This window comes from Microtus pennsylvanicus, chromosome 13 (genome assembly GCF_037038515.1).
Source record: "Microtus pennsylvanicus isolate mMicPen1 chromosome 13, mMicPen1.hap1, whole genome shotgun sequence".
In the NCBI taxonomy this organism is placed as follows: domain Eukaryota; kingdom Metazoa; phylum Chordata; class Mammalia; order Rodentia; family Cricetidae; genus Microtus; species Microtus pennsylvanicus.
The window spans coordinates 65,228,719-65,248,959 of record NC_134591.1 but is presented as its reverse complement, the minus strand read 5'-3'; the positions used below and the strand labels follow the sequence as shown (position 1 = coordinate 65,248,959).

Below are 20,241 nucleotides of genomic sequence, written 5' to 3'. Positions count from 1 at the left end.
CCTCGCCTCCCTCCCTCCCTCCCTCCTCCTTTCTCCGGCAGCAGAAAGCGGAGAGTCACAGCGGGGCCAGGCCCTGGGGAGCGGAGCCTCCACCGCCCCCCTCATTCCCAGGCAAGGGCTTGGGGGGAATGAGCCGGGAGAGCCGGGTCCCGAGCCTACAGAGCCGGGAGCAGCTGAGCCGCCGGCGCCTCGGCTGCCGCCGCCGCCGCCGCCTCCTCCTCCTCCGCCGCCAGCCCGGAGCCTGAGCCGGCGGGGCGGGGGGGAGAGGAGCGAGCGCAGCGCAGCAGCGGAGCCCCGCGAGGCCCGCCCGGGCGGGTGGGGAGGGCAGCCCGGGGGACTCGGCCCCGGGGCGGGGTGGGAGGGGGGGAGAAGACGAAGACAGGGCCGGGTCTCTCCGCGGACGAGACAGCGGGGATCATGGCCGCGCAGGTCGCCCCCGCCGCCGCCAGCAGCCTGGGCAACCCGCCGCCGCCGCCCTCGGAGCTGAAGAAAGCCGAGCAGCAGCAGCAGCAGCAGCGGGAGGAGGCGGGGGGCGAGGCGGCGGCGGCAGCGGCCGAGCGCGGGGAAATGAAGGCAGCCGCCGGGCAGGAAAGCGAGGGCCCCGCCGTGGGGCCGCCGCAGCCGCTGGGAAAGGAGCTGCAGGACGGGGCCGAGAGCAATGGGGGTGGCGGCGGCGGCGTTGGAGGAGCCGGCGGTGGCGGCGGGCCCGGCGCGGAGCCGGACCTGAAGAACTCGAACGGGAACGCGGGCCCTAGGCCCGCCCTGAACAATAACCTCCCGGAGCCGCCCGGCGGCGGCGGCGGCGGCAACAGCGACGGGGTGGGGGCGCCTCCTCACTCAGCTGCGGCCGCCCTGCCGCCCCCCGCCTACGGCTTCGGGCCACCCTACGGCCGGAGCCCGTCTGCCGTCGCCGCCGCCGCGGCCGCCGTCTTCCACCAACAACATGGCGGACAACAAAGCCCTGGCCTGGCAGCGCTGCAGAGCGGCGGCGGCGGGGGCCTGGAGCCCTACGCCGGGCCCCAGCAGAACTCGCACGACCACGGCTTCCCCAACCACCAGTACAACTCCTACTACCCCAACCGCAGCGCCTACCCCCCGCCCCCCCAGGCCTACGCGCTGAGCTCCCCGAGAGGTGGCACTCCGGGCTCCGGCGCGGCGGCCGCCGGCTCCAAGCCGCCTCCCTCCTCCAGCGCCTCTGCCTCCTCGTCGTCTTCGTCCTTCGCTCAGCAGCGCTTCGGGGCCATGGGGGGAGGCGGCCCCTCAGCGGCCGGCGGGGGAACTCCCCAGCCCACCGCCACCCCCACCCTCAACCAACTGCTCACGTCGCCCAGCTCGGCCCGGGGCTACCAGGGCTACCCCGGGGGCGACTACGGCGGCGGGCCCCAGGACGGGGGCGCGGGCAAGGGCCCGGCGGACATGGCCTCGCAGTGCTGGGGGGCTGCTGCTGCGGCGGCGGCGGCGGCAGCGGCTGCCTCGGGAGGGGCCCAACAAAGGAGCCACCACGCGCCCATGAGCCCCGGGAGCAGCGGCGGCGGGGGGCAGCCGCTCGCCCGGACCCCTCAGGTACACAGCTGAGTGGGGAGGGGGCTGGGGCGAGTGGGGCCGGGGGGTATGGGGTGGCGGCCTCGGGGAGCAGGCCTCGACCGTGGGCTCCCTTCAGGCCTGGGCCCCCACTACCGGGGAGCTGCCATTGTCTGGCTCTTCTCTCTTAAAATGGCTGCCTGTCTGCCTTCCTCTCCTTTCCTCGATCAGCCTTTGTGTGGGGCTTCTCCGGAGGTGTCTGTCCGGTTTGTCCCTCTCGGCTCGTCCTTTCGAACTCTGGGGGTCTTCCGGGGGGTGCGGAGCAAAGTGGGCCTGGAAGGGCCAGGCCCGGGCGAGGGGGTGCTGGGGGTCCAGGGTAGGGGTGTAGGCAGTGTCAGGAACGCGGGAGAAAGAAGCAACGTTTTCTTGCTCACCTGCCGCTCCTCTGTCCCCCTTGCCTTCCTCTAGGCCGTCCCCTAAAATGTGCTTTTGAAGAGTGGCCCCTAGGGCTCGGGGGACTTGGGGGAGAGCTGGGGCCTGCTCGGGGGCAGCTTGAGGCTGACCGTGGTTCGCCCTGGGCCGCCCGGGCCGCCTCTTGTCTTTGGCTCAGCCGGCCCAGTGGCCTGGGCTTCTCTGGAAGTGCTGGTAAACAGCTGAGTGATTGGAGTAGTAAGTGCAGATTGCTTTGGTTTGGGATTTGAATTATGGAGGTAAAATCCTTCTGTCAAAGCCAGGAGACAGTTGGTCTTAGGTTGACATCCTATCTGTGATCTGATTGGCTCCCCATCTTCTGCTCTTGGCCATTTATAATTGCCTCTGATGTAATGGTACAACAATCCTGATGAGCTCATAAACTTTTACACTCTGCTTTTCTGCCAGTGATAACCCAAACCATCGCTGCCACTATCCTTCTTTTATTCCGGAGCTGAAATTGGCTGTGACCTTGAGGAGGGAGGTTTAAGCAGCAATACTGTATCAGCAGGAGCATAGCCCCAGACAGGCTGCCCTTGTTACATTGTGCCTGAAACAAAAGAGGAGGCGATGGCATTTTGCTTGTACCTTGGATTTATTTTGCTTGTTATGTTTTATGCAGTCTGAAATAGATTCTGTGTTGTTGGAACAGTAGCTGGGCTTTTCTCTACAATGGGTTTGCTGTTTGTTTTGGTTTTGTGACTTTCCTGATGGTATAAATGAGTTCTTTGATGGCTCTGAGGATACGTTTGTCTTGAGTAATTTTTGACACTGTTCCACTTTACAGGACTGAAATTATTTTACTGAATGGCAAATGTGGGGATCTGTAGGGGAAGAAGATGGGTTTTGTTAATATTTTTGCTTAGAGCTTTCTGACAAAATTTGATATTTAGGATCAAGAGTTCCCTTTTAAGCAAGGCTTGCGTCTTTCTTTGTTTACATGTTGAATCTTGTTAACACTTTTCTTTTGTTAGTTGAACTTTGGAGAGAAGAACTAAATTGAAAGAGATGCTGTTGTCTTCCAGATTTAGAGAGGGATTGTCTCCTAAAAGTCCTTTTTTATGAAATTTATGACTTATTCCTGGAATATTGTTTTGTCAGCATTCTTTTTAGGGCTTTAGAATCGAGATTGGCCAGTATTTTTCTTTGTATTTTAAGTTGTGTACCTCTTTTCTTTTTTCCCTTTTATCTTTCAGGGTGTAAAGATATGACCTACAGTGCCACTTAGGATGGTCACTTTTTGGTACCTTTTCTTACAATCTGTTTGATTTTACTTTGCTTTCCTCTTCCTTGGTGCTTTGGGAGGGACATGATATTTCCATAGAGGGGAGGGATGTCCTCGGATCCCCATTCCCAGCAGCTGTACCTTTGTGCTGGATTGTGTTCGTGGGACGGTGATTTCCCGCATTCCCCCATTTTACAACTACTTTTGTGCTCTTCTGTTGAGCTGGGAACTCTGAAAATAGCCGTGGAAGGCAGCGCTCCTGCGATGCTACGGTCTTGTCCAGTGGTCTTCATCTCTGAGAATAGGGGCATACTGAATTTTTTCCTGCTGTCTCGAGGATAAGTTCTGTCTTAGAAGACAGTGTGCACAGCCTCTCCAGTCATTCTGCGATGTCTGCTTTTCTTCGCTTTGTTTTGACTAAGAAATTTTCGTTTCTTGAACTATTAGAAGAAATAATCAGGGGTGGGTGTCAAGGTTTATTAAAAACTGAGTTTTATTTTGTGTCACTCTTGTGTACCTCAGGATGTTCTGGAACTTACAATGTTTATGTAGCTTAGGTTGATTTTGAACTCCTGTCTCTGCCTCCCAAGTGCTAGGATTACAGGCGGGAGCTATGTTTTATTTATTTTTAAATCAACTTTGGTAGTACAGTAATTTCTGATTTTGGTCATTAAATAATTGAGCATTCCCTATCTAGGTAGTGGCTATATGTTCTGTGCAGGGGACATGATAAGAATGTAGGTTCAGCCCTTGGTTAGAATCCTGAGTCTGTTGCTGTTGGATGGATTTTTTTTTCTTTTTAACTCTTTTTGATCACAGTAGGTCCCAGCACTCAGAAAATAAATTTTCTGTTCAGTTTCATTTCAGTTCTGAGATGCAGGGAATGAGCTGGAGAACGGTGGCTTGTGGTCGAGATAGTACAGCTCCAGGTGTGCAGTCTGGGGGCTGCAGGGGGTTTCCTTGGGATAAACCTCTCATGCCCTTTGGAGTCCCTTGGCTTTGAACTCAAGCAAGGACAACTTTGACCTCTTGATCCTCTTGTTTCCACCCCAAAGTTGTGGGATCTATATATGCATGTGTCACCAGGCTTATTCTATTTTTGTAGATTTTAAAACTTTTATGTGAATGTGATTGTGCACCTACATGAATTATGTGCACCAGATGTATACAGGTGCCAGACGTGACTATGTGTCTGAACTGGAGTTACAGACAGTTGTGAGCTGTCTGTGGGTGCTGGGAATCGAACCCAGGTCCCCTGCAAGATCAGTAAGTGTTCTTAATTGCTGAACCATCATCTGTCTCTACAGCTCTAGGCCAGGTTTTTAATGTAGAGCTGGGGGGTTGAATCCAGGACTTCATACAGGCTAGGTAAGCACTCTGACAACTGAGCTATATTGCTAGTCCCTGAGTATTTTTAAGGAAGGTCATTCCTTTCCCCAACCCAGTCATAGTTTAAAGATTTTTTTTAGGCTTAGGTGTGGTAGGTCTTGGGAGACAGAAGTAGGTGGAATTCTGTGAGTTCCAGGCCAGCCTGGTCTGCATAGAATGTTCTAGGCTGGTCAGGGCTGTACAATGAGAGATCCTGTCTCAAAAAAAGCAAAACAACAAAAGAATATTTTTTTCCTAGCACATGGTTAAGTAAGGTGATGATGTTATTTGACTTTGGTTTTAAGAAATAAGATTAGTACGTGTTTTTCATAGGGACTAGCACCATCACAACAAAGTTTTCCTTCATCCTTTTTAATAACCAGTAGCATGTTTCATATGGGACTGACAGTAGAGTTTTAGGTTGCCTAAGGGAGTTAGTTTATGCTAAGATCTTTACTTAGGTCACTTTTAGCAGTATATCTTGAGTATACTAGTCTATTATATATAAAAAATGAAATATAGCTTGGTGTGGTGGCGCATGTATTTATGAGGTGGAGAGGGATCGGAAGTTTGAGGCCAGCTTGATCCACAGAGACTCCGATTACCAAACCAAGCAGAGCTAAAGTGAATAGTTCTGGATTTGACTGTAGAAGCAAGGCTGTTAGTTTCTGCTGGACACTAATATTCCAGACTTCTGGGAAACATAAGGGAATCCTGGATTTATCAGGATATGTGACAGATACCTGTTTTGGCTGGGATACAGAACAAGTGAGGGTTCTCTCTTAGAAGGGGCCAGGAAGGCCACACAGAGAAGATCCAGCGGTGGAGACTTCATCTCTCCCTGCTGTGGATGATGGTGGTGCGGGGACCTGGGGTAGTGGAATGAGAGAGGAGGCAGCAAGGTTGACTTCTTCTGTACGGATCTGGGTGAGGACTTTTCCCCTTCAGTTGAAGCCTCCCTCTGCTATAGTCTATTGGATCAGTTTATACAGGTGTGATGTCAGCCACACTAGGCGTTCACGCTGGGGAACTAGGCTAACAAAGTAACGGGCTAGGCCCTCTCCTGGCCTCACCCCCAAAAGACTGTATTGATTTGCTTAAAATCTCTAAATTTTAGAAGCAATGGCAGCATGCAGATTTTTTTTTTAAATGGTGTTCAAGAGCCAGGAATGGGAGTTGACTCCTGTTTCCCAAGCCTCACAAGACTGAGGCAAGAAGATCTTGAATTTAAGGCTAACCAAGGTTACATAGTGAATTCCAGGCCAGCCTGGACTACCTAGAGAGAAACTGTATCAAGAGGGGAAAAAAGTGTACCACATGGTCATAATCCAGTAGGAGGCTGCGGGACCATACGCATGCCTGTAATCCAGTAGGGAAACTGAGGAACCACCCACAAGTGTATAGTCCAGTAGGAGGCCTAGGGACCATGCACAGGCCTGTAATCCAGTAGGAGGCTGCTGGACCATGCGCATGTCCAATCCAATAGGAGGCTGAGGGACCATGCGATTTCTGTTTCTGGAGACAGGCAGAGCTACGTAGTAAGAAACTGTCTCATTACAAACAACCTGATAAAGCATATAGAATAAATTGATAAGTACCCTTCCAGTGAACTGTGGTTCCTGGGGCTCTGAAAGAGATTCAGAATCCACCTAGCTTTTATCTTTGTTTGTTTGTTCTTTGGTTTGCTTGTTTAGATTGGTCCTTAACTGCACACTGAGTTGTGTTGCCTAGTGGTGAAGGGTTAGAGAGTTTATAGCCCAAGAGTGAGGGAGGCTTAGGTTCCTCATGAAACTGACCCAGGGCAAGTCATTTGTATTTTTGGTTAAATGAAGCTAGCTGGTGAACCAAATAAGCTAAGCTTGCTTTATGTTGAAGCTTGTTGGTTTCTTTCATAGTCTTCCATAGTATATGTGTTCCCTTTTCAGCGGCACCCCCCACCCCTGCCGGGTGTGTGTGTGTGTGTGTGTGTGTGTGTGTGTGTGTGTGTGTGTGTGTGAGAGAGAGAGAGAGAGAGAGAGAGAGAGAGAGAGAGAGAGAGAGAGAGAGATCCTAGTGTCTGTGGAGCTTGGGTCCTGATGTGTAGCTCAGATTGATTTTCAAACTCTCAGTCTTCCTGGGAGTTAAGGTTTGGACCTGAATTTCAGTGGTGTTTTTAAGTTATCTTCCCGTAGGCTTAAGGAACTCAAGGTTTTTATCTCCTGGGATTTGCAGGGACAAGCTCAAAGAAGTTGAGTGCTACAAAGAAAAAACTTGTCTCAAAACTGTTAATCTGTTTGTCATTAGTCATTTCACCTGGCTGGAGGTTTTTGCAGCGGTTAAAGTAATGAAATATTAGGCAGACTTCATTAAAACTTGAAAATAGTGGCTTCAGGATCCCCAGGAGGCAAGTCACTGGTGTGGGATAGGAAGTGGATATTGATACAATTTAACATCAGCCCACTGCTTTGAGGAGGGTGGTTAGAGCAGGAGAAGAGGTAGCATTTAGCTCTTGAGAGGCTCAGCAGTGGGGCAGGTCTGGGTCTGGTTTGGGCAGTTGGTTGTGATCTGAGTGCCTGGACTTGCCCTGTAAGTTTTGCTGAGAGAAACAAAGTTCCTGAGCTGGGAAGAGGAAAAACTAAGTGTTAGACTGTAAATTCTTTAGGTCGTTTTTCTTACCTTACCCTGTTTAAGGAACTACATGGTGTGTCTTGCTGTAGTCCTGGAAGTGCTTTTTCCCCCAACACACCTCAGTTTTCTTCCTTTCCTTTTAGTAGTGTAGAAGTGTGGTTTCTGCATATTGGAGCTGTGCTAGAGGGAAGCTTGCTTCTCTAGTGGAGGAAAAAAGGTAGAAGAAAAGGTGTTTGATTCTCGGCTTGACACAGCAGCTTCTGCCTCTGAAAGAGCCAAATGTTTCAGAGCTTTGTGTAAATACTTGCTGAGCTGTCAATATGTACCCAGGAGGTTTCTGTAGTAAGATGTAAACGGCTCTATAGAATGTTTGACAGGCAAATTAATAAACAGTTTTCAGGCAAAGATAATGCTAGTTGCCTCCTGAGGAATAAAAAATAACCCTGCTTAAAAAGGGATAGGGACGAAGACAGTGCTGTGGGGCAGCACAGACAGGACGGAGAAATGGGAGACGTAGTTCTAATACCAAGTAGAAGATGCCACCCTGGAAGGGAACCTCTGTGGTTTGATTTCATGCTAAGTTGAAGACATAAAACCCTGTTAAAAGTCAGTTGCAGTTACGTAGAAAAAGCCGACAGAAGTTTGGAAAGAATGCTCTAAGTTTCAGTAGTGAAATAAATGTGTTCCAAAAGCTTGGCTTAGGAGACTTTGAGTTAAAACCTTGTTCCTTTGGAAACGGATTTGTAGTTTGGCATGAGGTCTTGTTGGATTGGATCTACATTTCTAGAATACCAGAAAGGAGAAAGATACTGAAGGCTCAGTGTCGGCCTCACTCCTCTCTTGTTGAGCTGTGCATTATAAACCTACTTGCTAAGGCTAACCTGGTCTATAAAACCAGTTTTCAGGACAGCCAGGGCTCCAAGAGAAAGCCTGTCTCAAGAACAAAACAAAACAAAACAAAAAAAAGAATCTGACTCAGTCGCCTTGTGAAATGACCACAATAATTTGTCAGTGTCTTTTAAGACTAAAATCTCCAATCTACGTATGGTGTCCCACACCTTTAATCCCAGAACTCTGGAGGCAGAGGCAGGTGGATTTCTCTGATTTTGAGGCCAGCCTGGTCTACATAGTGAGACCCTGTCTCACAACTACCATTATTACACCCAAACCCTCTTCTTAACCCCTTCCCCCCAAAAAAACCAACCTAAATTCACTGACTAATACCAGTTACTTCATAAGAAGTGGAGATCTTTTTTTTTTTTTTTTAAGATTGGTGTTTCTGTGAGAACCTGTTTGATTTAGCTCAGATAATAGCAGGGAATATGAATGTAATTATGGCCCTGATGATAATTTTTAGGTTCAGCTGTGTTACAAAGGCTATCAGGTTGTTTTTTAAAGCAAAATTAAGAAAAAAGAAACTTAGATAATGCTGACTTTGGTTGCCTGTAGCTTTTCCCACTTCAGGTCAGAAGTTCTGGAGATTCCAGTGGCCTGAGAAAACGGGCACAAACACTTAACACTGACTAGATACTGGATAGGAAAGAATTTAAAAAAGAGAGGGCCAGGTGTGAGGTCTCTACTCTTATCAGTTAGGGCTTGGGATTTGGAAGACTAGAGGCTTACAAAATATTAACTTGCCCTTTATCCATAATGATTTTCCAATTTCATGGACTTTAGAGAATTTAAACTGTACAGCCATTCCCCGGACCTGTAGTTTACCTTAGTGTCACAGTGACTTTGAGATGGCATACTAACCATGAAATTCCTGAAAGAATGGTTTCACGGTAGTACTGTTTCCTATGGCTGTGTTGGAATCTGCTAAGTTCTAGAGCTGTTTGTGCATATATTTGTCATAACTCTGCATTTGAAAGGTCTTGACAACTTCAGAGTTACGGATTCTGGACAGCCTGTAGTCATGGTAGTTCAGGTTTGGTTGGTAAACCTGGACAACATTCTCTTTTGTTTTCCTGAGACAGGGTTTCTCTGTAGCTTTGGACCTGTCCTGGAACTCTCTCTGTAGGCCAGGCTGGCCTCAAACTCACAGAGATCCTCCTGCCTCTACCTCCCAAGTGCTGGGTTTAAAGGTGTACACCACCACTGCCTGACCTGGACATTCTTAAAGTTAGCTGATGAAATAATACTAAGAAAATTAATAGTATTGTTGCATTTATTTGCGTGAGTAAATGTTATGTGTTTAGGTGCCAGAAGAGGAGGTTGGATCCTTTGAAGTTAGAGTTACAGGTGGGTCGTAAGCCAGCCGAAGTGGGTGCTGGGAACAGAATTTGCGTCCTCTGGCAGAACAGGAAGAATTCCTAACTACCCAGCCATTTCTCTAGTCATGAAGTACCTGTTTAGGACTCTTACACTGCTGTTATTTCTGAAGAGGTGGGAATTGTGCTCAAACTGAGTTGCTTTAGATCTTATAATATTGATTGATGGCCTGATGGATGGATGGATGGATGGATGGATGCAGTTTGCCATTGTCCGTTCAGAGAAATGGTCTTTAATATTGTTTATAGATTGACTTTGACCAAGAAACTCAATGCTACAAACATGATTATTCCTTATGGAGCCTCTGAAATTCAATGATTGTTATTTGCCTTACATACTCGTCTTTGTGTGTGGACCTGGCACTTGTTAAGGACCATCAATGGATGCTTAATAGCCAAGTGTGAATTGTGTGTTCAATGTCAAACCACTACAATACAAAAAATGCTTCCTCCTGGAAGTGGATAGGTTAGTGTAGAATCTTTAAAAGTGTGTGTGTGTGTGTGTGTTAAATTGCCACGGAGTGAGAGGTCGGAGGACAGCTTACCTTGTGGAGTTGATAAACCTCTTTCCATCTACCTTTACATAGAATGTGCATGGAGAGAGAGAGTGTGTGTGTGTGAGTGTGTTTGTGTAGCTTGTCAGACTTTTCATTAAACAACTTGACCCACTATGCCATCTTTTCAGCCCTGCAAGTATGGAATCTTGAATACAGATTCTAATTTAGAAATATCTCTTCTAATTTCTCTTTTGCCTTGGGGCTTTTGCATTCTTGGAAAGTGAATTTTGAGCAGTCCAGCACTCGACATCATTGTTATCTGTTCTGGACAGTAGGTGTGCAGGATCTGAAGATGAACTCCCTAAGCTCACATTTTATTGTAACCTCCTCCCCAACTCCCCAAACAAGGTTTCTCTGTCCTAGCTGTCTTGGAACTAACTAGCTCTTGTAGGCCAGGCTGGGCTCATTCATGGACCTGCTTGCTTCTGCTTCCCAAATGCTGGGATTAAAGGCGTGCGCCACCCCGCCCTACTTTATAGTATCTTTTAAATATTTACTTTCTGCAAGCATACCTGAGTGTCTGTATGTGCTTCATGTTCTTGTCTGAGCCCACTGAGTTCAGAAGAGGGCATTGGAACCCTGGGGCTGGAGTTATAGGTAGTAGGAAGTTGCTTTGTGCGTTTTGGGAACTGACCCAGTCTTCTGCATTCTGCAGGAGCAGTAAGCACTTGTAATCATTGAGCCCCCAGCCCCACATTTTACAAGAGTCAAGTTAGGGTAATCATTCACTTTAGTCACTTTAACTGTCCGTTATTTATTTATTTATCTATCTTATCTATTTATTATTTTCTCTTAGTTTTTTTGAAACAGGATTTTTGTGTATTCCTGGCTGTCCTGGAATTTGGCTTTGTAGACCAGGCTGGTCTTGAACTCAGAGATCTACCTGCCTCTGCCTCCTGAGTGTTGGGATTAAATCCTGTACCACCACCACACAGCTGAGGAAAGTTTTGTTGATTTGTTTTTTAAATTGCATGTGAAGGAAATATTGGGGAGTTTTTGTTGGTCACTTGTGCATATTAGGGAGAGTGTCTTTGAACAGGTTGAGTTATTTCCCAGTGGCTTCTGCATATTCTAGGGGCAGACTGGAATGGGAAGAAGCCTGATGCCAAGAATGCATTCCAGCAAGCTTCAGTGGGAAATTCCATCCCTAAATGTTGACTTAGTGTTGGTTATGGTGCATATTAGAAATCACCCAGTAATCCAGGACAGATTTTTGTTATCCTCCAGGAAGGTATGTTGACACTAAATACGAAAGGGCTTTGGGTATTGGGCTGTGTGGTTTGAGGGCCCAGAGTGGACTGCTTGAATTGCCACCCCCATGAAGAGGGAGAGTTCCCTTCCCCTTGCATTTGGATGTCCTTATGGCTTTGTTGCTTCTGTGTTCCCAAGTCTGCAATGTTAGATATTAAATTTCCTTTTCCCTTGGCACTGGCACATTCACGATTTTCTGTGGCTCATCACCAGCAGCCAAGATTTTTATATGCTTTTCACTTTAAACTTAGCTTTTAGCTTGCTTGTTTATCTCTGTTAAAAGGACCCCACCTCCACCCCCAAAGATCTAGCACCAGTGTGATTGCAGCGAGGGAGTGTGAGGGGTCGGTGTGATATCACTTATTTAAAAAGCCCATTTGTCATGTGCTTGTTTTTGTTTTGCCCCCTTTTTTTCCTTGAGCGCACAGCGTGCTCGGGATCTTTCCCAGCAAGAGTGCGATCCCAGAAGAGTGCGTTTGGGCCTGACTCAAGCCTGGTGTACTTTGATTTTAAGAACAATATGAATTTGGCTGTGTGGCAGAGGACTAAAGACGGCGTTGTTTGGGGTACATTCTTCTGGAGCTTCTACCTAGTGATATCCCTTCTCTGGAGTGGACATTACAGCTTTCTCCAGTCCTTAGCAAACAGGTTACCCAGGCAGAAATGCTGGCGATTGGTTGCTGTTTTGCCCATGTCTTTTTTGGCAAATACAAATGGCTTTCTCTCTGCCCTTTGGACAGCATTCTGTTCTGATCTTGAGGCTGTGGAATTCACAGGCTGGTCCCACATTAGTCTAGAGCCTGAAACTCTTGTTTGCTTTTGTTTTTCCGAGCCAGGGTTTCTCTGTGTAGCCTTAACTGTCCTGGGAACTCACTCTGTAGACCAGGCTGAACTCAAACTCAGAGATCTGCCTGTCTCTGCCTCTCCAGTGCTGGGATTAAAGGTGCCTGCCACCACCACCCAATAAGCCTGAAACTTTTTTATCATCCAGTTTAGATGACTTGTGCTTTGGCTTCCAACTTTTACCTGTTTAGGAATCCAGGCTGCCAAAGAAAACTGTATCATTTATAATGGATTTAGGGAACAGTTTGTCCAAAACATTGCTCAGAGCCAGGCATCTTTACTGAGATCTAACTTTGAAGTAGCATCTAGCATGCTAGGATTGAGTGTCCAGGACAGCTACTGTGTGTGCACTGTGGACCTAGTGTGTGCTGAGTAAACATTGTGCTTGATTCTCAGTAATTTCTTCATCAAAATCTTGGAAGAGGCAGATTTTGTTATTCCTCTTGGCTTCCAGTCATAGAAATAGAACCATAAAACGTCCTTTAGGGGTCGTAGTTTGTTTAAGGGGAATCAAGGTTTGTCAGAGCCATAGCTTTTGATTACTGTGACACTATACCTAGTTGTTGTCCCTGTCCATTTTTTCCATTTAAAGTTTTATTATTCTGGGTTTCTTATAAGTGGACATGACACTTGATTTATTGCTGTCTTGCAGTTCCTGGGAAGAGAACTGGTCCTTTGAGCCGTTATCAAGAGACATCTTTGAGACTGGGGATAGGATTTGGGTTCTTAAGATAGAATTTACAGAATAATTATTTTTTTTTTTTTTTTTTTTTTTTTTTTTTGGTTTTTCGAGACAGGGTTTCTCTGCGGCTTTGGAGCCTGTCCTGGAACTAGCTCTGTAGACCAGGCTGGTCTCGAACTCACAGAGATCCGCCTGCCTCTGCCTCCCGAGTGCTGGGATTAAAGGCGTGCGCCACCACCGCCCGGCTTTTTTTTTTTTTTTTTTTTTTTTTTTTAAACATTTATTTATTTATTTATTATGTATACAATATTCTGTCTGTGTATATGCCTGAAGGCCAGAAGAGGGCGCCAGACCTCTTTACAGATGGTTGTGAGCCACCATGTAGTTGCTGGGAATTGAACTCAGGACCTTTGGAAGAGCAGGCAATGCTCTTAACCACTGAGCCATCTCTCCAGCCCCCTAGAATAATTATTTTTCAGAGACTTGGAGTTCCAGTTAGAGAGGAGGGCATTACTGTATTTATCTGCCACCTGGGTAAAGTGAACACACACGCTAAGTGCCATATACAGTTTCATAGGAGAGTCGGAGGGTCAGCCCTAAGTCCAGTTTTAAATATTCTTTAGCCCGTGAGACTTGATTAGCTATTTCTCTTCTCTGTATTCTAAACCACACGATGAAAGAAAACATAACTTTGTAGGCTGTAATATGAACCAAAGATGAGTAAAAGTACTGTTAGGTTATGGAAATTCTTTTTTAAAAAGATTTCTTTTTGCCAGGTGATGGTGGCACACACCTTTAATCCTAGGATTTGGGAGGCAGAGGCAGGCGGATTTGAAGCCAGCCTGGTTTACAGAGAGAGTTCTAGGACAGCCAGGGCTACACAGAGAAACCCTGTCTCAAAAACAAAAAGAAACAAACAACCCACCCCAAAATCTTTTTCCTGTGTATGCACAGTGAGTGGGTGCAGATGTGTGACAGTGCACATGGAGGTCAGAGAGCGACCTTGTGATGCGGATTCTCAGTTGTTAGGCCTGCACGGCCAGAAACTCAACTCAGTGAAGCTTCTTGCTGCAGCCTTTTTCTTTTGAGGCAGGGTCTTATTACATAGCACCAGCTGCCTTGTGGAAGCCTCCTGAGGGTCATGTCACCATACCTGCCTGTTTGAGAGACTACCCAGGTGGCCTTGTTTAGAAATTGAAACCCTGAGTCCAGAACTTCACATATCTTTAGGTTGTCCTGGTTGGTGGACACTCGAAGTCGAAAAGTGCTGCATTGTGCATCTACACTCAGCTAAGCTTCAGGGCATATCTGAATTGCCTGAGGTGCTTCTAATTATACTGTAGATGGGTGTTTCAGATACATCCGTCTTCTGTGATGAAAGTGTTACTGGATAGAGAAAAGGCTGTAAAAGTGCTTGAAGTTTTGTTAGAAAGCCTCATGGGCTACTAAATAACAAAACCCTGTAGATTCTGTGGCTTAAGCCATGTGTCGTTCATTTCTCCCAGTTCTGAAGTCTAGAGGTGCAAGGTGAAGATGTCAGTAGATTTGATTCTAGGTGAAGTCTCTTGCTTGTGGTCTTTTTTCCTGATTTTTCAAGACAGGGTTTCTCTGTGTAGTCCTGGCTGTTCTGTAGCTCACTCTGTAGACCAGGCTGGCCTCAAACCTTGCTTGTGGTCTTAGCATCTTCTCACTAGGGCCTCCAATGCCATTGAAAAGTGCTAATCCACTGGGTCGTGGTGGCAAGGCAGAGACAGGTGGATCTTTGTGAGTTTGAGGCCAGCCTGGTTTACAAAGTGAATTCTAGGACTGTTACATAGAGAAATCCTGTCTTGAAAAAAAAAAAAAAAGAAGGGGGGGCAGTGCTAATCCCTGTATGGGGATCTACCATTGTGATCCAAGCTAAATCCAATTGCTGGCCAAGGCCCCACTCTCTAAAACCATCCCATTAGGGGTGAGGACTTCCGCATAGGCATTTTAGCCCAACATTCCAAACATTTAGCCCATGTACACAATAGATGGATCATCTCCTGTTCAGTGGTGATGACCTCTATTGGGATGGCACCCATATTCTGTTTATTTACAACTGGCCTCTTGCTGGTTTTCCTAGTTTTGCATGACACCTCATGGCAATAATATACATATTATATACATATTATATACAGATACATCTGTGGTGTTGGGAGTTGGAGGAAGGTAAAAAAGACTGTTTCTGGGTATGTCTTATAGTTTCCAAATATGACCAGTTTAGTGCTTACCTAATCTCAATACTTGGGAAATGGAAGGAGGCAAAAGGATCGGGAGTTCAAATACAGGCTCAGCTACATGAGATCCTGCCCCCCCCCCCCCCAAAGCATCAGTATTTCAACACTAGTTAAATGCCGTGTTCCTTCTGCCTGTGATGGCTCCCTGATCTGAGACCAGGAATGTGATTCTCTATGTAACTTCTCTCTCTTCCTCATGCCCAACTCTAATGACCAGCTTAAGTTTTTTCCTTGTGTCCCTTTTGAAGTTCTAGCAAAGTAGAATCCTAGCAAGTTATCCCAACATTGAAGTGGGTCAGCCCTGTCTGAGGAGTGTATGGTTGAGCTGAGACCTGTCTCCAGTTGTATAGAGTTCTTACTCAAGATTGTCCTTGACAGTGTAATGGAAATAGCGAAAATGTTCAGTCAGTAAACATTTAACAGTTCAAGTACCCAGTGGAGAGCCAGTGTTGTAATTCATGTGTGCTTTCTAAACCTCAAGTAGGCCTGGTAGTTGTGGTGTACACTTTAATCCCAGCTCATGGGAGATAGAGGCTGGTGGATATGGGCGAGTTCGAGGCCAGCCTGGTCTACAAAGTGAATTCCAGGTCAGCCACTGTGGTTACACAGAAGCTGTCTAAGACAGACAATCTCAAGTGGAATTTATATGTCCTTTCCCCTAGAAACCAGTATATTGCAGACCACGTTCTCCTTGCCGCCTGAGACCCACCCAGGACAGGAGGCTGACACTGTGACCTGTGAACTGACGCTTGTCTATATAGAGGAATACTTTTAATAGGGAGTTGTGTGTTGTACAGATGTGTTTCTAACTCATTTTCTCATTCTCCTGCTTTTGGCTTTATTCCTTTACACCCTTCCAATGCCTTTCATTCTTTCATTTGGCGTCTAATGTAGTAGAATATAAAGCATACAGACGAGATGCTCCAGGAACTTTCCCATGCTAGAGTTGGTACAAAGCTTGGAATTGCAGGTAGTACCACTTCTACTACAACATTTCTGAGAAAACCCTAGTGTCTTACAACTTACCTCTGTTCCAAAGGTCTGGATAATTAAAGACAAGAGCCACTTTTGTCTAATAAGCAGGAGTTTCTAAATGGTTAGCACTTTGTTCCTCATGTTATTGTTTCTTTGTCTAGAGAACAATCTTAGCCTCCCTACTTTTTGGGGGTCAGTCGGCACAGGACAGCTTTGTAACATTCCTGTTTTTCTTTCACTTTGTGATTCTTGTCCTTGCTCTTCCTAGTGCAACTTGGAATTGACTTCTCTAAAACCCCCACAGAAAAACCTCTGGTGACTAGTAGTGGTTTAAAATAAAATATGATTGAAGTAGTTGGGCTCACCCGCCCAGACACATACACTAAAGGGACATTCTTAGTGCCTTGAAATAAGATCATTTTTGAAGAGTGTATGAACCAGAGGAGGAGATAAAAGAGGATAAGATATTGGCTAAGTTTTCATGGTAGTTTATATGCCATTATCCATCTCAGCATGGTCAACTGGCCAGAGTGCAAAGAGAGAACACAGTGTGCCTCTGAAAAGACAGCTGGTGACTTTGGTCTCATGTGTTTCTGGTGAGAATCTTGAAGCTGAGCCGTGTGCACACATGTTCTTTTTAACAGTGGCTTAGCAGTGTGAGCAACATACTTTGGACACATTCAAAGGAAGTAGAGAATTTGCTAGACTATATCATTACCAATCTGCAAATTGCTGGCCTTAAATCCTATGATTTGGGCACACCTGGAATAAGGCTGGCGGTAGCCTTGGGTGTCCTGGAACTCACTCTGTATACCAGGCTGGTCTTGAACTCACAGAAATGTGCCTGCCTATGCCTCCCAAGTGCTGGGATTCAAGGCCTGCGCTACCACCTGGCTTGATTAGCTCTTCCTTAACTTCTGTTTTTTTGTTTGTTTGTTTGTTTGTTTTGTTTTTTTTTTTCGAGACAGGGTTTCTCTGTGGCTTTGGAGCCTGTCCTGGAACTAGCTCTGTAGACCAGGCTGGTCTCGAACTCACAGAGATCCTCCTGCCTCTGCCTCCCGAGTCTTCCTTAACTTCTGTAATTGTGTCTGTTGTAGTGTCAGTAGACTTGGGATGGGTCTTCATTGAAAAAATGGCTTTTTAGGGGAGTGGCCCAAGATACTTAAAATGGAGTGTGTTGCTGCTCTTATCACAGTGCAGGACCTGCTGTGCACGTCTGTGTGTGAATAAAGTCCCCTCTTCAGTGTTGTTCTGCAGCCGCCTTTTTAGTGTAGAAGGAAAACTTTGGCAAGAGAAAAAACTATGCACTAAGATTTAGTATCTTTAATTTTAATAAATGTGTTGGTGTGTAGTCTGTGCCTTTACAAAAGAAAGAAATAGGTTCTGCCTTTGCTTGTTTAGTTGGTTTGACTACTGTCAGCAAACCAGATACTGGGTCTGGATGAGTATTTTAAAAGTAATCTGAAGAGCTGGACAGTGCTTGTGCTCTTCCCGATGAAGCTGTGTCAGGTTACATGACCTTGCCCCTACTCCTTTTGTGCCATATCATACAATGATAAATATGACACGTACCAAGATAACTGCACTCCCCCAAGCCTATAGAGTCACCCATACCAATGTCCTTTCCCTAGTAGATGCACTGGAGGATGGCAGTGGGAGGAAGTACCTGCCTTTCCTTTGTCAGGTCATACCACCTGTGCAAGTGCCTTGTTTTGGTGTTAAGTCATGTCACCTTGTGTAACAAAGACTGTACTCTTAAACTCATTTAATTGGAATTAATTAAATAGGCTGAAATAGCACCTAGATTAAGTGTACGAAAATTGGGGTTTTGCTAGTATAAAAAGTCTTAGGGCAAAATGTTTAACTCATGAGTACCTACTATGTGCTAGTCCAGTTTCATCAATCAGCAGGTGCTTACTGAGCTGCACCACTGTCAGACAGTGTGCTGTGAACTCATGACCTGGAGTCCCCACCCCTGCAGATCTTTGTCGTGAGGAAGAAAGTGCGAGTGAATAATAATAGATATCAGCATGGCTGTGCTTATAATAAATGCACTAGAAGGGAAAAACTTCTGGTAAATCATTTTGCAGTAGTGGCTTCGCTTTGTTTTTGCTTGCTTTCTTATTTGTTTATTTTATTTTATTTGCTGTTTGAGTTTGGATTTTACACTTTAAACTAGAGTAACCTGGATCGCCCTAAGTAATCTAGGCTGATCTCAACAACGGTCCCTCCTGCCTTACATGTGAGCTACCAGACCTGACTCCAACTATTTAAAATAAAACGCTGTGTTCTTTGCCAGCAGGTGTCTTTGTACTATTTAACTGTTAGGGTTAAAAGAAAAAAACACTTAGAGTGGCTAGTGTCACCTAGTATCATCACCTCTTTTGAAAGTATTGCCTGTACTGTCAGAATTCTTTCCTGGAAGAAAAGGATTTTCTTTGAATTGAATAAATTCCTCTGGGAAAATAGACTGAAAGTAGGTGATACTTTAGACTTAGACTGGCCAACCTTTTGGATGTCTGATTTGTATGTTGGTGGGTTTGTTTGCTTTTGTTTTGAGATAGGGTTTCTCGTGTAGCTCTGGCTGTCCTGGAACTCATTCTGTAGACCAAGCTGGTCTCAAACTCAGAGGTCTGACTGCTTCTGCCTCCCAAGTTCTGGGATTAAAGACATGCCCCACCACTGCCCAGCAATTTTTCTGGTTTCTAAGCTTTGCTGCTGGAAATTTGAGACTTGTGCAGGATGAAGGTAGCTAAGTGTGTTAGATGATAGACATGGCACTGAGTCATACACACATGCATTGCTGCCTCCTGGGGCTTACATGCTGTCTAGGTATATACATTAGGCAAGGGTAAGTGATTCTACTATCTTATGTGGTAATAGTATGGTGGAAGAAAAAAAATTAGAGACTCTTTGTAGAAAGGTTCAGAATTCTCATTTTATAAATGGTTCACAGGAAAGGCCATACCGAAGAGCTTGTCTGTTTAGGGGCTGCATTTGTTTGGTGCTGAGAGGTTATTAATGCTGGCCAGGCTGGCCTCAACTCTAGCTGAAGATAGTCTGCACTACAGATCCTCCTGCCTTCACCTGAGTGGTAGAACTGCAGGTGTGTCACAACCCTCCTCTTCCTAGTTTATTCCTTGCTGGAGATTAAACCCAGCACTACATCTCCATCCTTGAAAAGTTGTTTAACATAAAAGATTGATCCCTGTCTAGAAGTGAGTGTTTCTGGATCCAGTCTCCTAGACTGGAGCTTGTTCATGCGGATGGAAGGTGTGCTTTATCCTTGGTTCACTTATTCCCTCAAACCTGGAGGATGCTATTATCGTGGTGTATATAACAGTCCTCCCCCCTTTTTAAAGATTTACCTTCTTTCCTTCTGTGTATGGGTATTTTGCCTGCATGCATATATGTGTATATATATGTGCATGACTTGTGTGCCTGGTGCCATGGATCCCTGGAAATGAACTGTGAATTTGCCATGTGGATGCTGGAAATTGAACCCAGTGCTTTCAATTACTGAATCATTTCTCCAGTCCCAGTAGTCCCCCCTCTTGTCTGTGGTTTTGCTTTCTGAGGTTTTAGGTACCAACAGTCAACTCCTGACTGAAAATACTGAATGGGAAACTTCATGGAGATAGCGAGCGATTTCTATCTGTTATTCCAGACTTGGTCATATAGCCATGCCTGTTTGGTAGTAATGTTGTTTTCAGTGCTGAGAATCAAATCTAGGTTCACATGCTAGACTGAACTGCACCTCAGCCCACTGTGTGTGTGTGTGTGTGTGGTGTGGTGTGGTGTGTGCGCGCACATGCACCTGCTCATGCATGTCTGTGTTGGGTGCCTTCCCCTGTCACTCTCCATCTTATTTTTGAGATAGTATCTTTCACTGAACCTGGAGCTTGCTAATTTGGCTAGACTGGCTGGCCTAGATCCACCTGTCTTTTGCTTACCCAGTGTTGAGGTTATAGACACCCACTCCTGTGCTTGGGTCTGAACTCGGTCTTTATGCTTGTGCAGCAAGCATTTTATCCACTGAGCCAGCTCCCTAGTGCTTTTTTGAGTTCTTTGTTGTTGTTTTTGTTTTTAAAGATAGGTTCTCACTTTTTAGCCAAGGCTGGCATCAAACTGGAATCCTGAGTGATGAAATGAGAATTGTGAATGAAATACCACATGCCTGGCTATTCTTTATTTTCTAGTCTCCATCACC

At 46.1% G+C, this 20,241-nt stretch overlaps 1 protein-coding gene across 1 annotated transcript in view; it reads left to right on the top strand.

Moving 5' to 3' along the window:
* Positions 1-356: 356 nt before the first annotated feature.
* Positions 357-20,241, top strand: part of Arid1a (AT-rich interaction domain 1A) — a 76,916-nt gene continuing 57,031 nt past the window's right edge. Inside the window, exon 1 of the mRNA XM_075946102.1 lies at positions 357-1,563. Within this exon, the coding sequence (XP_075802217.1) occupies positions 418-1,563 (1,146 nt within the window). The 5' untranslated portion in view covers positions 357-417. The remainder of the gene's footprint in view (positions 1,564-20,241) is intronic.